At 41.7% G+C, this 19,007-nt stretch overlaps 1 protein-coding gene across 1 annotated transcript in view; it reads right to left on the bottom strand.

Moving 5' to 3' along the window:
- Positions 1–19,007, bottom strand: part of LOC142657627 (serine/threonine-protein kinase TNNI3K) — a 227,442-nt gene that overhangs the window by 28,004 nt on the left and 180,431 nt on the right. Inside the window, exons 24-25 of the mRNA XM_075832842.1 lie at positions 17,283–17,342; positions 8,227–8,390 (exon numbers count right to left, since the gene is read on the bottom strand). Coding sequence (XP_075688957.1) covers positions 8,227–8,390; positions 17,283–17,342 — 224 coding nt within the window. The remainder of the gene's footprint in view (positions 1–8,226; positions 8,391–17,282; positions 17,343–19,007) is intronic.

Raw genomic sequence — 19,007 nt, 5'->3', positions numbered from 1 at the left:
AATCCATTCCAATTATCTAGAAACAACTTAGCTGATTCTCCCAACATTAAAAAAAAAAAAAAAGTTGCAGTTTTAGGTCATTTATAAACTTGATGTGCTCTGCTTAAATTTACGCATTCAAAAAAAGTTTCGACGGAAGTTTTATAAAGTTGAGTTTTTATTTTCAACATAACTGACCAGATGAAATAAGTCTTGGAAATATAAAAGCTAAGAAAGACTGATGTACAGGAAGAAGAGGGCAAGAGCGGTAACCTACAGTATATGGCCAAAAGTATATGGACACTGAATCATAGCGATACCGATGCTGCTTACTAGGTGCGGCGCGCTCTATCTGCTGGTCTTGGTCACCTAGTGAGCGTCACTGTCAGATGTTGCACTGTATCTGACAGTGATGCTGGTTACTAGAGGATGAAAGAAGAGGGTCCGATCTGTGAGTTGCCGAAAGTGCACAGGGAGAAAAGCAGGCCCTCCACCGTCTGCAGCATGGCTGTGCCGATCCATGCGCACAGTGTTTAGGGCAGCTGAGCGGGCCCCCAGTCCCTTTGGCCCCTGTGCAGCCGAAGCAGCGATATGTCCGCCCCTGCCACAGAGAGAACATTTTCCATTTCCTTGTTTGCAGCACCCATGGAGACCACATCCATTTGGAGGTTCTCATCGCACATTAACCCCTTAATGCACCAGGACGTTCCCGTACGTCCTGGTGCGGGGGGTTGAAGTATGGAGCGGGCTGAGCCCACTCCATACACAGCCGGGTGTCAGATGTGTATTACAGATGACACCTTGCACTAACGGCCAGGAACAGAGAGAACTCTGATCCTGGCCATTCAACCACTTAGATGCCACGGTCAATAGTGACAATGGTATCAACAGCCCATCGTTTCCCCTGCTATGCGATTTCAGGGCGCCAATGGCTGCTCAATCGACGAAAAAATAAAAAAGTTATGGCTTTCAGAATATGGCGACACAAAACAAATATTTTTTCCTTTGTAGAAGTAGTAAAATATAATAAAAACCACATCAATTTGGTATTGCCATAATCGTATTGATCAGCAGAATAAAGTTAGGCTTTATTCAGACGAACGTGAAAAAGGTCCATGCAACGCGCGTGATTTGCACGCGCGTTGCACGGACCTATATGTGTCTATGGGGCCGTGCAGACATGTCCGTGATTTTTGCTCAGCGTGAGTCCGCTGAAAAAAAGGCACGACATGTCCGTTCTTTGGGCGTTTTGCACGCATCACACACCCATTGAAGTCAATGGGTGCGTGAAAACCACGCATGCTGCACGGAAGCACTTCCGTGCGAACTGCGTGATTCGCGCAAGAGCTGTCAAAAGGATGAATGTAAACAGAAAAGCACCACGTGCTTTTCTATTTACAAACATCCAAACGGAGTGTCTTTGAGAAAAGCGAACCCGGACAACCGAACCGAATTTCACCGGGTTCGGCCGAACCCGACAAAAAAATTTCCGGTACGCGACGTCCGGATATAGTCACTGTCCAGGGTGCTGAAAGAGTTAAACTGTTTCAGCACCCTGGACAGTGACTTCCGATCCCAATATACATGAACGAGTAAAAAAAAAAAAAGTTCTGACTTACCGATAACTCCCGGCTTCTTCCTCCAGTCTGACCTCCCGGGATGACAATTCAGTCCAAGTGACAGCTGCAGCCAATCACAGGCCAAGCACAGGCTGCAGCGGTCACATGGACTGACGCGTCATCCAGGGAGGTGGGGCCAGATGTCAAGAGAGGCGCGTCACCAAAGGCGCGTCACCAAGGACGCGTCACCAAGGCAAGTACGAACATCTTTTTTTTTTAACAGGTTACTAGATATGGTGATCGGAATTCACTGTCGAGGGTGCTGAAAGAGTTACTGCCGATCAGTTAACTCTTTCAGCACCCTGGACAGTGACTGACGTCGGCTAGAATCATCTCTATGATGGCGGCTGCGCGAAAATCACGCAGCCGCGCATCATACACGGATGACACACGGAGCTGGCAAGTGATTTTTGCGCGCGCAAAAACGCCACGTTCGTGTGAATCCAGCCTTAAGTTGTTGTTTTTACCACACGGTGAAAGACATAAAAACTAGACCCAAAAAGAAATAGAGGAATCACAGTTTTTTCCAATTCCACCCCACAAAGAATTTTATTTCAGTTTCCCAGGACATTATATGGTACTTTAAATATTACCAAAATAAACTACAACTCGTCCTGCAAAAAAATAACTCTCACACCGCTCTATTAACGGAAAAATAAAAAAAGTTATGGCTCATGGAAGGCAGGGAGTGAATAACAAAAAATGGCTGTGGCGCCAATGGGTAAAATGGGGATGAGACCAACTTGTAATGGGACCCCCTCTGTCTCAAGGGGCACCATAGCAGCCTCTATGGTACGTATGCCCCTTGCCAGGAAGATAAAAATAAATAAAAATTGTAGTAAAAATGATAATAAGTTTGCAGTGGCACAAAACAAATAAATAGTCTAGACATAATCTAGAGACGGAGATGGGGAGGAATGAAAATCCTTGTCGAGCTGTCGCACGATGGACGGGCTGATAAATTAGGACGGTAATAATTTCAGTGTCAGTCGGCTATGTTCAGTTATAAAGGATTTTTTTATTTTTTTCTAGAGATTCTAGAGATCAAAACAGGAACCGTCTGGGGAATTTCATTTTTAATTATGTGGTGAGAATAAACAGAAGCAACTGAAAGTACAATGTGAATAATTGATATTATATGAATACCAAAACACTGCAGGTAGGAATTATTAACAGGATTATTCATAGAAAATTGAGTGACCCACGAGACATTACCTCCAAATAACCCTGCGCTTTCTCTACATACACTGCGTCCTTTCATTTTACTCTGGTTGTTTGATCTTTCTTGTGGTTGAATGTTGCAAAATGAATATTAATTTAAAAAAATAATGAGATAATGTATTAAATATACTGTACATATATACATGTAGTACACATCAAGCTGCTATTTAACATTTAGGAAATCTGTCACTTTGCATTCTCAATGGATCATGATGAAACTATTGATACATTTTAATTGCAGTACTATGCCTGACCACATGGAGTGCTGTTATAAGGAAAAATGTGCACTAACAATGTACTGCCTGGATCTCACTCTTTCAGGCTTGTGTAGAAAAATATTCATAAACACCACCTAGTGGTAGAAAAATTTAGAAACTTTTTACAGAAAATGCCCAGTTTTCAACCAGTTGATGCATTTTATATTGATCTCAGTCACAAATTCTATTTGGTACAGTGTGTGTTGTTTCATGGTCCAATGGTTGTGGTAGGGTCAGAGTGAAATGTACACATGGCCATGGAATTCTTAACCCCTTAATGACCAGCCTATTTTGGACCTTAATGACCAAGCTATTTTTTACATTTTTCAATCATCGCATTCCAAGAGCTATTACCTTCTTATTTTTGCGTCGACATAGCTGTATAAGGTCTTGTTTTTTGCGGGACAAGTTGTATTTTTTAATAGCACAATTTTTAGGTACATATTATTTATTGATTAACTTTTATTAACTTTTTTTTTGGGGGGGGAATAGAAAAAAATCTGAAATTTTGCCACTCTTTTTTGCGTCCTAAATCTACGCCGTTTACCATGTGGTATAAATAACACAATAACTTTATTCAGCGGGTTGTTATGATTGCAACAATACCAAATTTGTATAGTTTTGTATGTTTTACTACTTTTACACAGTAAAAACGCTTTTTTTTCAAAATTATTTGTTTTTGTGTCTCCATATTTGAAGAGCCGTAACATTTTTATTTTTTCGCCAATGCAGTTGTATGAGGGCTTTTTTTTTGCGGGACGACTTGTAGTTTTTATTGGTACCATTTTGGAGTAGATGCAACTTTTTGGTCACTTTTTATTACATTTTTTTAAAGTCAGGATTCACAGAAAACAGCAATTTTTCCATAGTTTTTTATTATTTTTTTTACGGCGTTCACCGTGCGGGTTAAATAATATAATAGATTTATAGTCGGGGTCGTTATGGACGCGGCGATACCAAATATGTGTAACTTTTTTACTTTATTTTGTTTTTTTAATAGTAAAGCAGTTTGTAAGGGGAAAAGCTGGGTTTTGTATTTTTTTCACATTATTTTTTTAAATTAACTTTGTTAAACTTTTTTTTCACTTTTTTACTAGTTCCATTAGGGGACTATAATATGCGATTCTGCGATCGCTATTATAATAGCGTATTACTGCCTGTCCGTTTAACACGGACAGGCATCTGCTAGGTCATGCCTGCGGCATGATCTAGCAGGCATTCACTTCGGGCAGCCTGGGGGCCTTTATTAGACCCCCGGCTACCATTAGAGACACAGACACTCGGCGATCGTATCGCCGGGTGTCGGTGGGGGAGAGAGGGAGCTCCCTCCCTCTCTCCAAAACCACTCAGATGCGGTGCACGCTATTGAGCACCGCATCTGAGGGGTTAAACGGGTGAGATCGATACTGATATCGATCTCACACGGCAGAGCAGGGATGCCCCCAGCCCTCAGCTGCCTCTAGCAGCTGAGAGCAGGGAGATCTGACAGTTCCCTGCTCTGTAAACTTATTCCGATGCCGCGACGTAAAAAGTCTATGGCATCGGAATAAGGCCCGTTAGTGACCGACGTAGAAACACGATGGGCCGGTCACTAACGGGTTAAAGGGCCTTTTACATGGAGCTATAATTGTCCAAATGTTAACCCGTTCCAAATCATTGCCCATTGTAAAGATGCGATAAAACACTTGTCTGACGTTGATCGCATCTTTTATGCGGCAGAACATCCCATCATGTAAACAATAATGTAAAGTGTATGAGGAAGAGGAAAGAATGATCATTGCTACATGAAAATGAGAATAAACACGTGCCGATCGATCTGTGAAATAGATCATTTATTAGATAGATAGATAGATAGATAGATAGATAGATAGATAGATAGATAGATAGATAGATAGATAGATAGATAGATAGATAGATAGATAGATAGATAGATAGATAGATATGAGGATAGATATGAGGATAGATATAAGGATAGATAGATAGATAGATAGATAGATAGATAGATAGATAGATAGATAGATAGATAGATAGATAGATAGATAGATAGATAGATAGATAGATAGATAGATAGATAGATAGATAGATAGATAGATAGATAGATAGATATAAGGATAGATAGATAGATAGATAGATAGATAGATAGATAGATAGATAGATAGATAGATAGATAGATAGATAGATAGATAGATAGATAGATAGATAGATAGATAGATAGATAGATAGATAGATAGATAGATAGATATGAGATAGATAGATAGATATGAGATAGATATAAGGATAGATATGAAATAGATAGATAGATAGATAGATAGATAGATAGATAGATAGATAGATAGATAGATAGATAGATAGTCTTGTCCATCTGCTGTTTCTTGGTATTGCAGCTCAACCACATTCAGGTGAATACTGCAATACCCGTCACAGCCCATGGACAAGAGTGGCGCTGTTTTTGGAATAAAAGCAGACTGTATTTCTAATCTCATACATCCTCTTTGTAGTCCATAGATGCAGATAGGCATGTAGAGCCAAACACAGAGGTTGACATACACTTCAGAGGCCTTTTTTCCCCCCAACAGCTAATTTCCTGAGGGAACTTGTTATAAAGAAGCCTTCCTCATGGCAATTTCTCTGCTGGTTTGCAGCCGACCAGTAATTGTGCACCATGTGCTCAGTCCCTTATATGCAATATAGAACGCCCCGAAAAACCTGTCAGGAAACATCGCTATTTATGCAAATTTCCAAGTCCTGTCCTTTTTGCGCAGTTTGCAGGCCCACTAAACATAAGACTATTAGCTAGTATTTAGCAGACAGTATGAGCACATTTCTTTATGTTTTTGAAGCAGTGGTGGGTCTTCTTGTTTACAATGCCAACCATATATCCGGTATATCTCTCCCTACCAATATAAATCCCATATACAATAATAAGAGTAAGCTCATATATACAGCACCAGAACCAAGCTCATTACATATATAAAGCACCAGAACAAAGCTCATAAATTTATACAGCACCAGAACCAAGCTCAGTACATATATACAGTGCCAGAACAAAGCTCAGTATTTATATACAGTGCCAGAAACAAGCTCAGTACATATATACAACACCAGAACCAAGCTCAACACATATATACAGCACCAGAACAAAGCTCAGCACATATATACAGAACCAAGCTCAGTACATATATACAGCACCAGAACCAAGCTCAGTACATATATGCAGCACCAGAACAAAGCTCATTACATATATACAACACCAGAACAAAGCTCATTACATATATACAGCACCAGAACAAAGCTCATTACATATATACAACATTAGAACCAAGCTCATTACATATATACAGCACCAGAACAAAGCTCATACATATATACAGCACCAGAACAAAGCTCAGTACATATATACAGCACCAGAACAAAGCTCAATACATATATACAGCACCAGAACAAAGCTCAGTACATAAATACAACACCAGCACAAATACAGCTCAATTTAGTGCAACCCCTGCCATATAGGTTTGCACTAAATTGTATACAGCTCCCAGCATGGCCAAAACAAAGGTAAGGATAAGCTGGGAGATGCTGTTTCACAAAAAAAAAATCATACCTCACATCATCTCGCTGCAGATCATACAGTGACTATTGTGCTGATTAGAGGCAGAATAAATATTTACATTAAGTGACTCACAGGTGACGTCAGATTCTAGTTGTTCTTTTTCTCTTTTCTTCTCCATCTGGTCCAGACCTCTATGACGACTTCTTCTGGCCACAACCCATTTCTGTAGTTTGCAACTCAGATGTCTTCAGCTTCTCACTTTTCAAACATTTCTGCACCTATAAACGAAGATAAAATTCTCATGGTGCCACACACTGTGCCCCTAAATATAATAGCGCCATACACTGCACCTCTAATAATAGCACCATACACTGTGTCACACACACACACACACACACACACACACACACACACACACACACACACACACACAGTGCCCCCTGTAGATAGTGCCTCAATAGAGCCCCCATAGTGCCCTACATAGATCCCCTGTAGATAGTGACCCCCACAGAGCCCCTGTAGATAGTGCCCCACATACAGCCACCTGTAGATAGTGTCCCACATATAGCCACCATTATAGATAGTGCCCAACATACACCCCACCCCTGTATATAGTTTCCAACATATAGCCCACCCCTGTAGATAGTGCCCTACATATATCTCCCCTTATAAATAGTGACCACATATAGCCCAGCCCTGTATATAGTGCCTCACATACAGCTCCCCCTATAGTGCTCCACATATAGCCCACTCCTGTATATAGCCCCTATCTCTAGATAGAGCCGACCCCTGTAGCTAAGGCCCCCCATGAAGATGATGTCACTCACATTTTTATTAGGATAAAAAAACAAAACTTTACATACTCAACTTAATCCCGTTCCCGCACCATCCGGTGGCAAAGCAAACCTGCTCTCTTCTGAGCAGGTCTGCTGGGGTTGAAGGACGCAAGTGGCGCGATGTCATCGCGCCGTTGAAAGGTGCTGCCTGGCAGGGCACTATGACTTTCCCTGTCAATCAGCTCCCATCAACGACGCAAAAAAGTAAACGAGCCACTTGAGTCGTTAAATGGCCGGGCACGGAGGGAGTGGCTGATTTCAGTGGTGCCGCGGCCCCCTCAGAGAGGCAGCAGGCTGCCGTCATGAACGGTGCAGCCCTGGCGCGACCCTTACCTTCCCTCTTAGTTACGCCTGAGGCACATGCCCCGCCTGCCCCCCTAGCTACGCCCCTGAATATAGCAGGGTACGAACAATCAATGATATACAATCTACATATAACTGCCTATTCAGGGCCAGAGTATTAGAGGATCTGTACAGGCTTTGGTATAATAACGGGCCCTAAGAGTTCAACAGAAGACGGCCCAATTCGGAGATGACTTCGGAGTCAATCACTTGCCACTAGGGTCTATTTCTTATAGGATGATTCAGAAATAACCTATTAGACCATATTGGTGATATGTCCTGTGTGTGTAATAAAAACAAGAAAGTTTACAATGCAATTAATAGTGGACATGTACGTGTTCTGTACAGATGTATTGTGGCCCTCAGGATCATCTCATCTGGTGGTCCCAAGGAACCCCAGTCCAACACTGTAGTCCACTCACCTCTGAGGCCAGCCTGAGTAAGCTCTCGAATTTAAGGCATACTCCAACTCAAAGCGTGTACGTAGAGCTGCAACATGGCTACGACCAGGGCCACCACGGGCAGCGAGGCAATCTGATGAGGCAGATGGAGATAGAGAACCGCTGCTGGATCCTGGAGACATCAGCTGCAATCAGAAGACAAGTACATGGATTATGTCCTGATTCCTTTTTTATAGGTTTTTTACGTTCTGACCAAAGTCTTAAGAAAAAAAGTAATTCAAAGGCAAGGAACGATTGTTTTATGTATTACATCTATTAGCTTTACCTTTCTCTGGATCTAAAAGGAGAGTTTTGCCAGTTTTTCATTTGAATCAGATATGTATGACATTCACACACAGTATACACAATACAGTGGTATATATTCCATTATCATATAAGAGGTTGTCACAGCCCCGCCCCTTTTACTGACAACACTAAATAGAGGTATAGTTTATAAGTCCATCCTTCTAATGTGTATGTAATGACGGGGTAGGGAGACAGACAGGTGAGCCCTAATCTACCCGCCACTCAGTCCCTGCCTACTTACACGACCCGTCCTAGGCGACGGCGTACAACTGGGCGATGGTCCCTACGCTCAATATGTGCACGACAGACAAACAGACAAGGGTACACAGAAGCTAATGGAAATGGGGCAGTTGCCCACGGCAACACCCTGAGCAACAAGAGTAGTGAACGAGCCGAGTCAAACCAGGAGTGTACAAGGTACCAAACGCAGAGCAGGAGCGTAGTCAGTAAAGCCGGGGTCGATATGAAGCAGAGGTCAATAGTAATAGCTGGAACAGCAGAGCCGGGAAACAAGAGAGAATCACAGGCATAGACAAGAAGCAAATGAAGGTATACATAGACCGAGGGCGGGAGCTAGAACCGTCTGGCCAGGATGTGATAGGTTCTCCCACTCCTCAGCCTACCAGCCGGAGTGGTAGCAGATCGAGTCACTCTATCAGACCTAGGAGCAGATGCAGACTGATTAACCACGGGCGTTGACACAGAAGCTGTGTCTGGCAGATCCTTTTTACAGAGTATATATACTTACAGATCTGGAGCTCAGTTTTCAGTGTAATGTCCATGTGGTCATTTTATTATGTGTAGTAGCTACAGGATCCTCTTATATTTTAACATAAAAAGCAGAGAACAGCGTCTTCCGTTGTAGTAACTAATTAAAGGGGTTTTCCTATGATAGAAAGTGATGGCATACTGCTAGAAAATTCCTTCGCTTTTGGATCCGTGGGGGTCCGACTGCCCCTGATTAAGCGCTGCGGCTCCTCCACAGTCTTTCCTTGCACAGTGGTGGCAGCTCCATTCAAGTGAAACCTCAAAGGGGTGGAGCTTATGCAAAGTGGGCACCAAAGTGGGTGTTTCTCGGACGTTTGTAGGAATTATTGAGCCGATCAGGGCAGGTATTAGTTTCCTGAAAATGGGGATTCAAATGCTGCTCGAGAAGTGTAGTGATTATATGTCAGCAGCTCATGCACTCCCTTTAGAAATCTATGGATCCCTACCTATAATCCAGTAAATCTGATAATCCGGCAATTATCTAATTATATTATTCCTAAAACAGAACTGGAATATTATGTGGAATTTCCCAAGACCAGAATGAGGAAACAGTAGAAAGAACTACATAATTAGAAAATTCCCAGATTGATTAACCCCTTCAGGACTGAGCCATTTTTTGATTTTTGATTTTCGTTTTTCACTCCCCGACTTCCAAGAGACATAACTTTTTTATTTTCCCTTCTTGGTACATACAGTTTTTTGATTACTTTTTATTACATTTTTAATAAGAGCTAAATTGACCAAAAAAACAGCGATTTTGGCGGTTTAAATTTTTTATGGTGTTCACCGTAGAGGAAAAATGGGTAAAATGTTTTTTTTGACCTCTCTGCTATTTACAGGGAAGAACACTGACAGCTGAGGGCCCCTGTGCAAGAACTGTGTGTGGGCCCCCCTTAGATGTGTCACGCACAAGCTGGATCCATGCTGCATACACGCCACTCATACACCGGACACATGCCATACACCGGCAACTCATGCTGGACACATGGGACCAACACACACCACTCACACGCTGGACAAATGTTGCACATGTGCCAGTCACATGCTAGATATTAGTAAGCCACGGCCATTATTGGCAAGCCACGCCCTATCACCACCTCAGTAACCACGCCCAGCAGCCGCCAGCTTCTGGGGCTAGCCCTACCATGGCAGAGAGGTGCACTGGCAGTATGTCCGCCCAGGCCGTATAGATTTATTAGTGAAGGACGAATGTGTAAAAATCTTAAGAATTCCAGTGCTCAGTCTGTAACGAAAGGAGTTTTTAAATAGAAAAAAATAAAAAAACAATTCCTTTAAGCGTATTTATGTGCGCACTGAGCACAGATGAGTGTTCCCAGCCTCAGGTAGTACGGCTGATGCTCTGTCTCAGATAAAATAATGATCATACCGGCGCTAAGGAATCATTATCTACCGATCGGCCGCCGAAATAAATAAACAGATGATGGGGCCAGAAAGAACAGAACTAAAATCTATCCAGGAAGAAGAAGCGGCCGAGAAAAACGAGGAGGAAAATTAAAGAGATTTTTCTGCTTTCCTAATTTGACCGTGAGCCAGTTCTGTGTCCCTTCATCTAACATTGCGGCTCCCACCGTCCGTGTGAGAGGGGCCATTCATTTTTATGGCTGAGCTCCATTCACCTGTTCACGCTGGGGACATTGTACAATGAATGTTATAAATGACAGCCCGCTGCAATAATGTATCTTGATGTTTCTGTCTATCACTTGAATCTTTTATTATTTCCTTCGTCGTTTGTACACCTTGTGCTGCGGCAGCGACGGGAGATAAATAATGTATTTTCTATAACATTTAGATAGGCGTCTTATAAATGTGTCATTTTAATGAGCGTTTATACAGAAGAGAGGGGGCGCCATTGTGAAAATCAGACTGAGCCCCCTCATTATGGATTCTCCAGGACAGGAAGCCCTGCCGTTTGTTTCCCCCTCCACCCCTTGAACCTTGTCAGAATTCCCACCCCCAAGTTTCTCAACAGCCAGTAGCAAAAGGGATGGGACCAACCAGGGCCGGACCCCCTCTCTACAACGGCCCTATAACAGCCTCTAAATCTGCCTTTATGGTACGCAACGATTTTATACTTGCATTATATTATCTACATTCTGCACTGCTCATGTGAAACTACAACACGCCAATATTACTGTTTTGATATGAAATAAAAAAACATTTCCGCTCTCTCCCTCGCCCAATCACCACATCATAGTTAATATAATATTCTCCTTGTCACTAGAGTGTGCCCCACACCAACAGCAGGGATTGGACATTGTCAATTTGTGTAGGGACACACCTTAGGGAGTAGTAACGGAAGGTTGTCAATTTATTCATACATTTCCAGGAGGAATAACAGAGGAACAGCACACTGCAGAGTTGTAAGAAAACATGCTCCAGAATTATTTCATGGGGAATACAAGTATTTACTGAAAAGGACCCGCTAGAACAGCAGACAAGACTTCTTTAACAATACAATTTTTAAATGTATTTGCTGTATCATTCCTTTTTAATTTTCAAGATCTCTGCTTGCTGTCATTCAGTGGGAACCTTTATTGTTACTTCCAGTGGACACAAGTCCTTCCTAGTTACAGTATGTATATCAGGGCTGTGTCCTGTAACATGCATCTGTGTGTCCATCACATGACGAGGAAAGATTTTCATCCACTGTAAGTAAACAATGAAGCTTCCTCTTAAATGACTGTAAGCAGAGATCTTGGAAAAACCGTGAAGAATTGAAATAAAAAAAGTATTTTGTAAAATTATATAACTTTTTATTACAGAAAGCATAACATTTATTTATTTGCTGAAACCATAATACCCTTTTAAAAAGATAAAGGAGGTCCGTCACCCCGGATTTCCCTCTATTAACTGACAGTTGCCATGGAGAGTTCTGGAAAACTTGCGGTGCCAACCGAAATCAATCGATTACCAATTATTTCAATGGATGCCTTGTAAATCTTCAGCGATTAAACAGCAGCTCCTCTGAAGAGGGGATCATGGGGGCTCCTAACAGAGGGACACACCCCATCTCCACCCCCTGTGGTCTTAAGGGTCAGTATTCTGTAGAGGGGAAGATCTGTATTCTGCAAAACGGAGGATCAGTTTCTGTAAAGGGGAGGATCAATATTCTGGAAAGAGGAGGATCAATAGTCGGTAAAGGGGAAGATTAGTATTCTGTGAAGGGGAGGATCAATATTCTGTGTAAAGGGGAGGGTCAGTATTCTGTAAAGAGGAGGATCAGTATTCTGTAAAGGGGAGGGTCAGTATTCTGTAAAGGGGAGGATCAGTATTCTGTAAAGGGGAGGATCAGTATTCTGTAAAGGGGAGGATCAGTATTCTGTAAAGGGGAGGATCAGTATTCTGTAAAGGGGAGGATCAGTATTCTGTAAAGGGGAGGATCAGTATTCTGTAAAGGGGAGGATCAGTATTCTGTAAAGGGGAGGATTAGTATTCTGTAAAGGGGAGGATTAGTATTCTGTAAAGGGGAGGATCAGTATTCTGTAAAGGGGAGGATCAGTATTCTGTAAAGGGGAGGATTAGTATTCTGTAAAGGGGAGGATTAGTATTCTGTAAAGGGGAGGATCAATATTATGTAAAGGGGAGGATCAGTATTCTGTAAAGGGGAGGATCAGTATTCTGTAAAGGGGAGGATCAGTATTCTGTAAAGGGGAGGATCAGTATTCTGTAAAGGGGAGGATTAGTATTCTGTAAAGGGGAGGATCAGTATTCTGTAAAGGGGAGGATCAGTATTCTGTAAAGGGGAGGATTAGTATTCTGTAAAGGGGAGGATCAATATTATGTAAGGATCAGTATTCTATAAAGGGGAGGATTAGTATTCTGTAAAGGGGAGGATCAATATTATGTAAGGATCAGTATTCTGTAAAGGGGAGGATTAGTGTTCTGTAATGGGGAAGAGGTGTACTGTGTAAGGATCAGTGGGGAGGATCAGTATTCTGTAAAGGGGAGGATTAGTATTCTGTAAAGGGGAGGATTAGTATTCTGTAAAGGGGAGGATCAGTATTCTGTAAAGGGGAGGATCAGTATTCTGTAAAGGGGAGGATTAGTATTCTGTAAAGGGGAGGATTAGTATTCTGTAAAGGGGAGGATCAATATTATGTAAAGGGGAGGATCAGTATTCTGTAAAGGGGAGGATCAGTATTCTGTAAAGGGGAGGATCAGTATTCTGTAAAGGGGAGGATCAGTATTCTGTAAAGGGGAGGATCAGTATTCTGTAAAGGGGAGGATCAGTATTCTGTAAAGGGGAGGATTAGTATTCTGTAAAGGGGAGGATCAGTATTCTGTAAAGGGGAGGATCAGTATTCTGTAAAGGGGAGGATTAGTATTCTGTAAAGGGGAGGATCAATATTATGTAAGGATCAGTATTCTATAAAGGGGAGGATTAGTATTCTGTAAAGGGGAGGATCAATATTATGTAAGGATCAGTATTCTGTAAAGGGGAGGATTAGTGTTCTGTAATGGGGAAGAGGTGTACTGTGTAAGGATCAGTGGGGAGGATCAGTATTCTGTAAAGGGGAGGATTAGTGTTCTGTAAAGGGGAAGAGCTGTATTCTGTAGAGGGGAGGATCTGTATTCTGTAAAGGGGAAGATCTATATTCTGTAAAGGGGAAGATCTATATTCTGTAGAGGGGAAGATCTGTATTCTGTAAAGGGGAAGATCTGTATTCTGTAAAGGGGAAGATCTGTATTCTGTAAAGGGGAGGGTCAGTATTTTGTAGAGGGGAGGATTAGTATTCTGTAAAGGGGAGGATCAATATTCTGTAAAGGGGAGGATCAATATTCTGTAAAGGGGAGGATCAATAGCCTGTAAAGGGGAGGATTAGTATTCTGTAAAGGGGAGGATCAATATTCTGTAAGGATCAGTATTCTGTAAAGGGGAGGATTAGTATTCTGTAAAGGGGAGGATTAGTATTCTGTAAAGGGGAGGATTAGTATTCTGTAAAGGGGAGGATTAGTATTCTGTAAAGGGGAGGATTAGTATTCTGTAAAGGGGAGGATTAGTATTCTGTAAAGGGGAGGATTAGTATTCTGTAAAGGGGAGGATTAGTATTCTGTAAAGGGGAGGATTCGTATTCTGTAAAGGGGAGGATTCGTATTCTGTAAAGGGGAGGATTAGTATTCTGTAAAGGGGAGGATTAGTATTCTGTAAAGGGGAGGATCAATATTATGTAAGGATCAGTATTCTGTAAAGGGGAGGATTAGTATTCTGTAAAGGGGAGGATCAATATTCTGTAAAGGGGAGGATCAATATTCTGTAAAGGGGAGGATCAGTATTCTGTAAAGGGGAGGATTAGTATTCTGTAAAGGGGAGGATCAATATTATGTAAGGATCAGTATTCTGTAAAGGGGAGGATTAGTGTTCTGTAATGGGGAAGAGGTGTACTGTGTAAGGATCAGTGGGGAGGATCAGTATTCTGTAAAGGGGAGGATTAGTGTTCTGTAAAGGGGAAGATCTGTATTCTGTAGAGGGGAGGATCTGTATTCTGTAAAGGGGAAGATCTATATTCTGTAAAGGGGAGGATCAGTATTCTGTAAAGGGGAGGATTAGTATTCTGTAAAGGGGAGGATCAATATTATGTAAGGATCAGTATTCTGCAAAGGGGAGGATTAGTGTTCTGTAATGGGGAAGAGGTGTACTGTGTAAGGATCAGTGGGGAGGATCAGTATTCGGTAAAGGGGAGGATTAGTGTTCTGTAAAGGGGAAGATCTGTATTCTGTAGAGGGGAGGATCTGTATTCTGTAAAGGGGAAGATCTATATTCTGTAAAGGGGAGGATCAGTATTCTGTAAAGGGGAAGATCTATATTCTGTAAAGGGGAAGATCTATATTCTGTAGAGGGGAAGATCTGTATTCTGTAAAGGGGAAGATCTGTATTCTGTAAAGGGGAAGATCTGTATTCTGTAAAGGGGAGGGTCAGTATTTTGTAGAGGGGAGGATCAGTATTCTGTAAAGGGGAGGATCAATATTCTGTAAAGGGGAGGATCAATAGTCTGTAAAGGGGAGGATTAGTATTCTGTAAAGGGGAGGATCAATATTCTGTAAGGATCAGTATTCTGTAAAGGGGAGGATCAGTATTCTGTAAAGGGGAGGATTAGTATTCTGTAAAGGGGAGGATTAGTATTCTGTAAAGGGGAGGATTAGTATTCTGTAAAGGGGAGGATCAATATTATGTAAGGATCAGTATTCTCTAAAGGGGAGGATCAGTATTCTGTAAAGGGGAGGATTAGTATTCTGTAAAGGGGAGGATCAATATTCTGTAAAGGGGAGGATCAGTATTCTGTAAAGGGGAGGATTAGTATTCTGTAAAGGGGAGGATCAATATTATGTAAGGATCAGTATTCTGTAAAGGGGAGGATCAGTATTCTGTAAAGAAGAGGATCAGTATTCTGTAAAGGGGAGGATCAATATTATGTAAGGATCAGTATTCTGTAAAGGGGAGGATTAGTGTTCTGTAATGGGGAAGAGGTGTACTGTGTAAGGATCAGTGGGGAGGATCAGTATTCTGTAAAGGGGAGGATTAGTGTTCTGTAAAGGGGAAGATCTGTATTCTGTAGAGGGGAGGATCTGTATTCTGTAAAGGGGAAGATCTATATTCTGTAAAGGGGAAGATCTGTATTCTGTAGAGGGGAAGATCTGTATTCTGTAAAGGGGAAGATCTGTATTCTGTAAAGGGGAGGGTCAGTATTCTGTAGAGGGGAGGATCTGTATTCTGTAAAGGGGAGGATTAGTATTCTTTTAAGCGGTGTACTATACTCGGCCTTACAAGGATACAGATACCACATAATGTTGTATTGAATGAGATAACGTTACCTGATTTGCAGAACTTTGGAAGTGTTATTATAAATCTCCTTGTATAATGTCAGCAGGTGGCGTTGTCATAAGGAGAAGCGGGCCACCCGTCACCAGGTATAATCAATGTGTCTAGTATAATGGGAATGCTGGCTGTTTAATAGTCATTGTTAATATGCCCTGCACTGCGACGTGATGTATGTGGCTTACAGAGAGACCTCAGACTATATTCATCACACGGCGCAGACACTAAGAAAATACACCATTTGTTGTAAACAGCGGATATCCACCTGAGATTATTTGTCTGCCGTGACACTGTGCTAGCTACTGGATTTTACTACTGTCAACTTATCTACGTCTCAGACAAAAAATCTTTAATAATTCTGGCAATACTATGGAGAGGGTGTAAGAATAAAGATTATTTATAATGAAATCTAAAAAAAAATGATGTTATGGGTGGTGGAAAAAGTTGATGCTTCCCTCTATAGTGAGGAAGACCACCCAAAACATTGGCAGTTACCTATCAGAAGTGTGGTTTGGATATCCTAGACCCCTAGGGCAAAAGTAACTGGGCTCTCGACCTGACCGTCAATGACAATATCTACTGTCTAACCATTGTTTCCTCTAGAGATAGGCAGTACCAAAGGTTTCTGGCAGCCGCTTATCTCCTAGGCTATATTCAAGTGAAACGCACATTCATTCAACCGTAATACTTTTTCTAAGGTCGCCTTAAAGCAAATGTCCAGCCATGAAAACCATTTTTATTTTATATCTAATAAGTCTAAAATTCTGTGCTGATTTGTTTCTTAAATATCTAGTGGTCAGAGCTCAGTTTTTCAGATACCGAGCTCCAAATCCTCTACATAGACATAGAGTGCCTGTAGCCACCACTAGAGGGAGTTAAGATGGTTACTGTATACATTGAACTCATAAGACAGTATACAGCAAGTTCCTAAGCTCCCCCTAGTGGCTGACGCTGGAGACCATCATTTTTATTATTTAACTTTATGTCAATGCAGGGGATTTGGAGCTCTGACTATTATAAAGATATATTAAGAAATTAATTAGCTCTGTAAGTTGGACCTAAAAGTGACAAAGTGTCAAAGGTGTTGATTTACTTTAAGTTCAAAGAAACATTTTTTTTTAAAAATTACCTCAATGTTGCAGAGACATTCTTCTAACTTAGACACAACTTCTGAGAACTCTGGCCTTCCCTGCAAAAGATAGAGTCAGACACAGATTAGCAGATGCTAATATTAATATTGAAGTCCTACATTATTACTACAGGATTTAAAGGGCACCTGTCTTTTTAGTTATAGTACTAATGACTTGCCCAAAAACATATAAAAACAGCATTTCGGTAACGGTGCCAGACATGAACACCTGGTTGAGCTCTTGAATCCTTATATATAATGATTTTATACTATAAGCTCGGCTGTATGTGCTTCAGACTTCAGTTTCTGGTGCAGGAAGTAGCTGACTGGCAACTACTTCCTGTCAGCCATATCAGTTTCTCATGGTGGTAATTTGTATGATAACCGACCAGTGAATCAAAGCTTCCTTAACCCTCCCCATCTCAGGTTTTCCTAGCAGCGAATTACCTTCCTCTCCCATCCCTCTCACTGTGCACAGTCATGTGTAATTGAATGTATTACATAGATGGTGGCTGCATTATTCATGTTCTTCGAATACTCCACACCATTTTAAAATGTTATCGACACAAAACATCACTTTCCAAAAACATTGCTTCACTTATCCTTTACTGATTTTGCATTCCATCATGGCTATTACTCCAGTCACATCTAAAAGCTACATTGAAAATCCGGCTAGTTACCTGTAACCCGAGTGCAGTACACAGGGACATACCCAGGTGGGGCTGGCAGGGCATGTGCCAGATACTAGGGAGGCGCCAAGAAGCCCCTCTGCCTTGGCCAGGGTATTTAGATATAAGGCTAGGGCAGAAAACTGAATCTTGTATGCCTAGAAAAAGAAAACCTAGCTATGACTGACAGGGCATTGTTAGAGCTATGCCCGGGTTCACATGTGCGGTAGTTTTTTTTTCCAGTTGTCCTGTTCCATCATAGGTGTCATAAATGTCGGATCCGTTTCATGTTGGACACAAATGGCGCACAACGGAACCCATGGACTTTAAGGCCCTGTTTACGCATAGTTTTTTGGCGCGTTTTTTGACGTGGTAACCGCGTCGGAAACCACGCAAAAAAAACGGCCGAAATCTTCTCCCATTCATTTCAATGGGAGGAGGAGGCGTTTCTTTCCCGCGAGCGTAAAAAAAAGCTTGCGGGACAAAGAATTGTCATGCCCTTTCTTCAGGTGTTTCCGCCTCTGTCCTCTCATTGACATAAATGGGAGGCAGAGAAAGGAGTTTTCGCAACGTTTTTTGTCTGCGAGGCACTCAATGGCCGCAGCCGGAAAAAAAAAACATGCAACAAAGAGAACGCAGGCAGGTCAAAATCTGCCTCAAAATTCCTGACAGAATTTTATGGCAGATTTTTCTGCCTGCAAAAAAACTCAGTGTGAACAGGGCCTAATGGTTTTTGTCAGGTGTCCGTTATGGTGTCCATCATTTTACCATAAAAAAGCTATTTTTTCCGGCGTTTTTTGACCAGATCTGCAACGGATGTGAACTAAGCCTTAGCTGTCAGGTCACATGACTGTCAGAGAAGTGTAGATCAACTGCAGTCTGTTTCCAAGGGCAACCAGAAGAATTTTGATAGCAGAATTTGCATAGGAATACAGATAAAATCTATGATTATATATGTAAAGTAAAGTATATGCCAACTTACTCGACATGTCATGAAGATTTAAACAATAACATTTTGTTAAATAAGAGTTGCCCTTTAAACTGCCTCTGGTTTGTA

Source organism: Rhinoderma darwinii, chromosome 7 (assembly GCF_050947455.1).
Source record: "Rhinoderma darwinii isolate aRhiDar2 chromosome 7, aRhiDar2.hap1, whole genome shotgun sequence".
NCBI lineage: Eukaryota > Metazoa > Chordata > Amphibia > Anura > Rhinodermatidae > Rhinoderma > Rhinoderma darwinii.
This window is presented reverse-complemented; position numbering and strand designations above follow the sequence as displayed.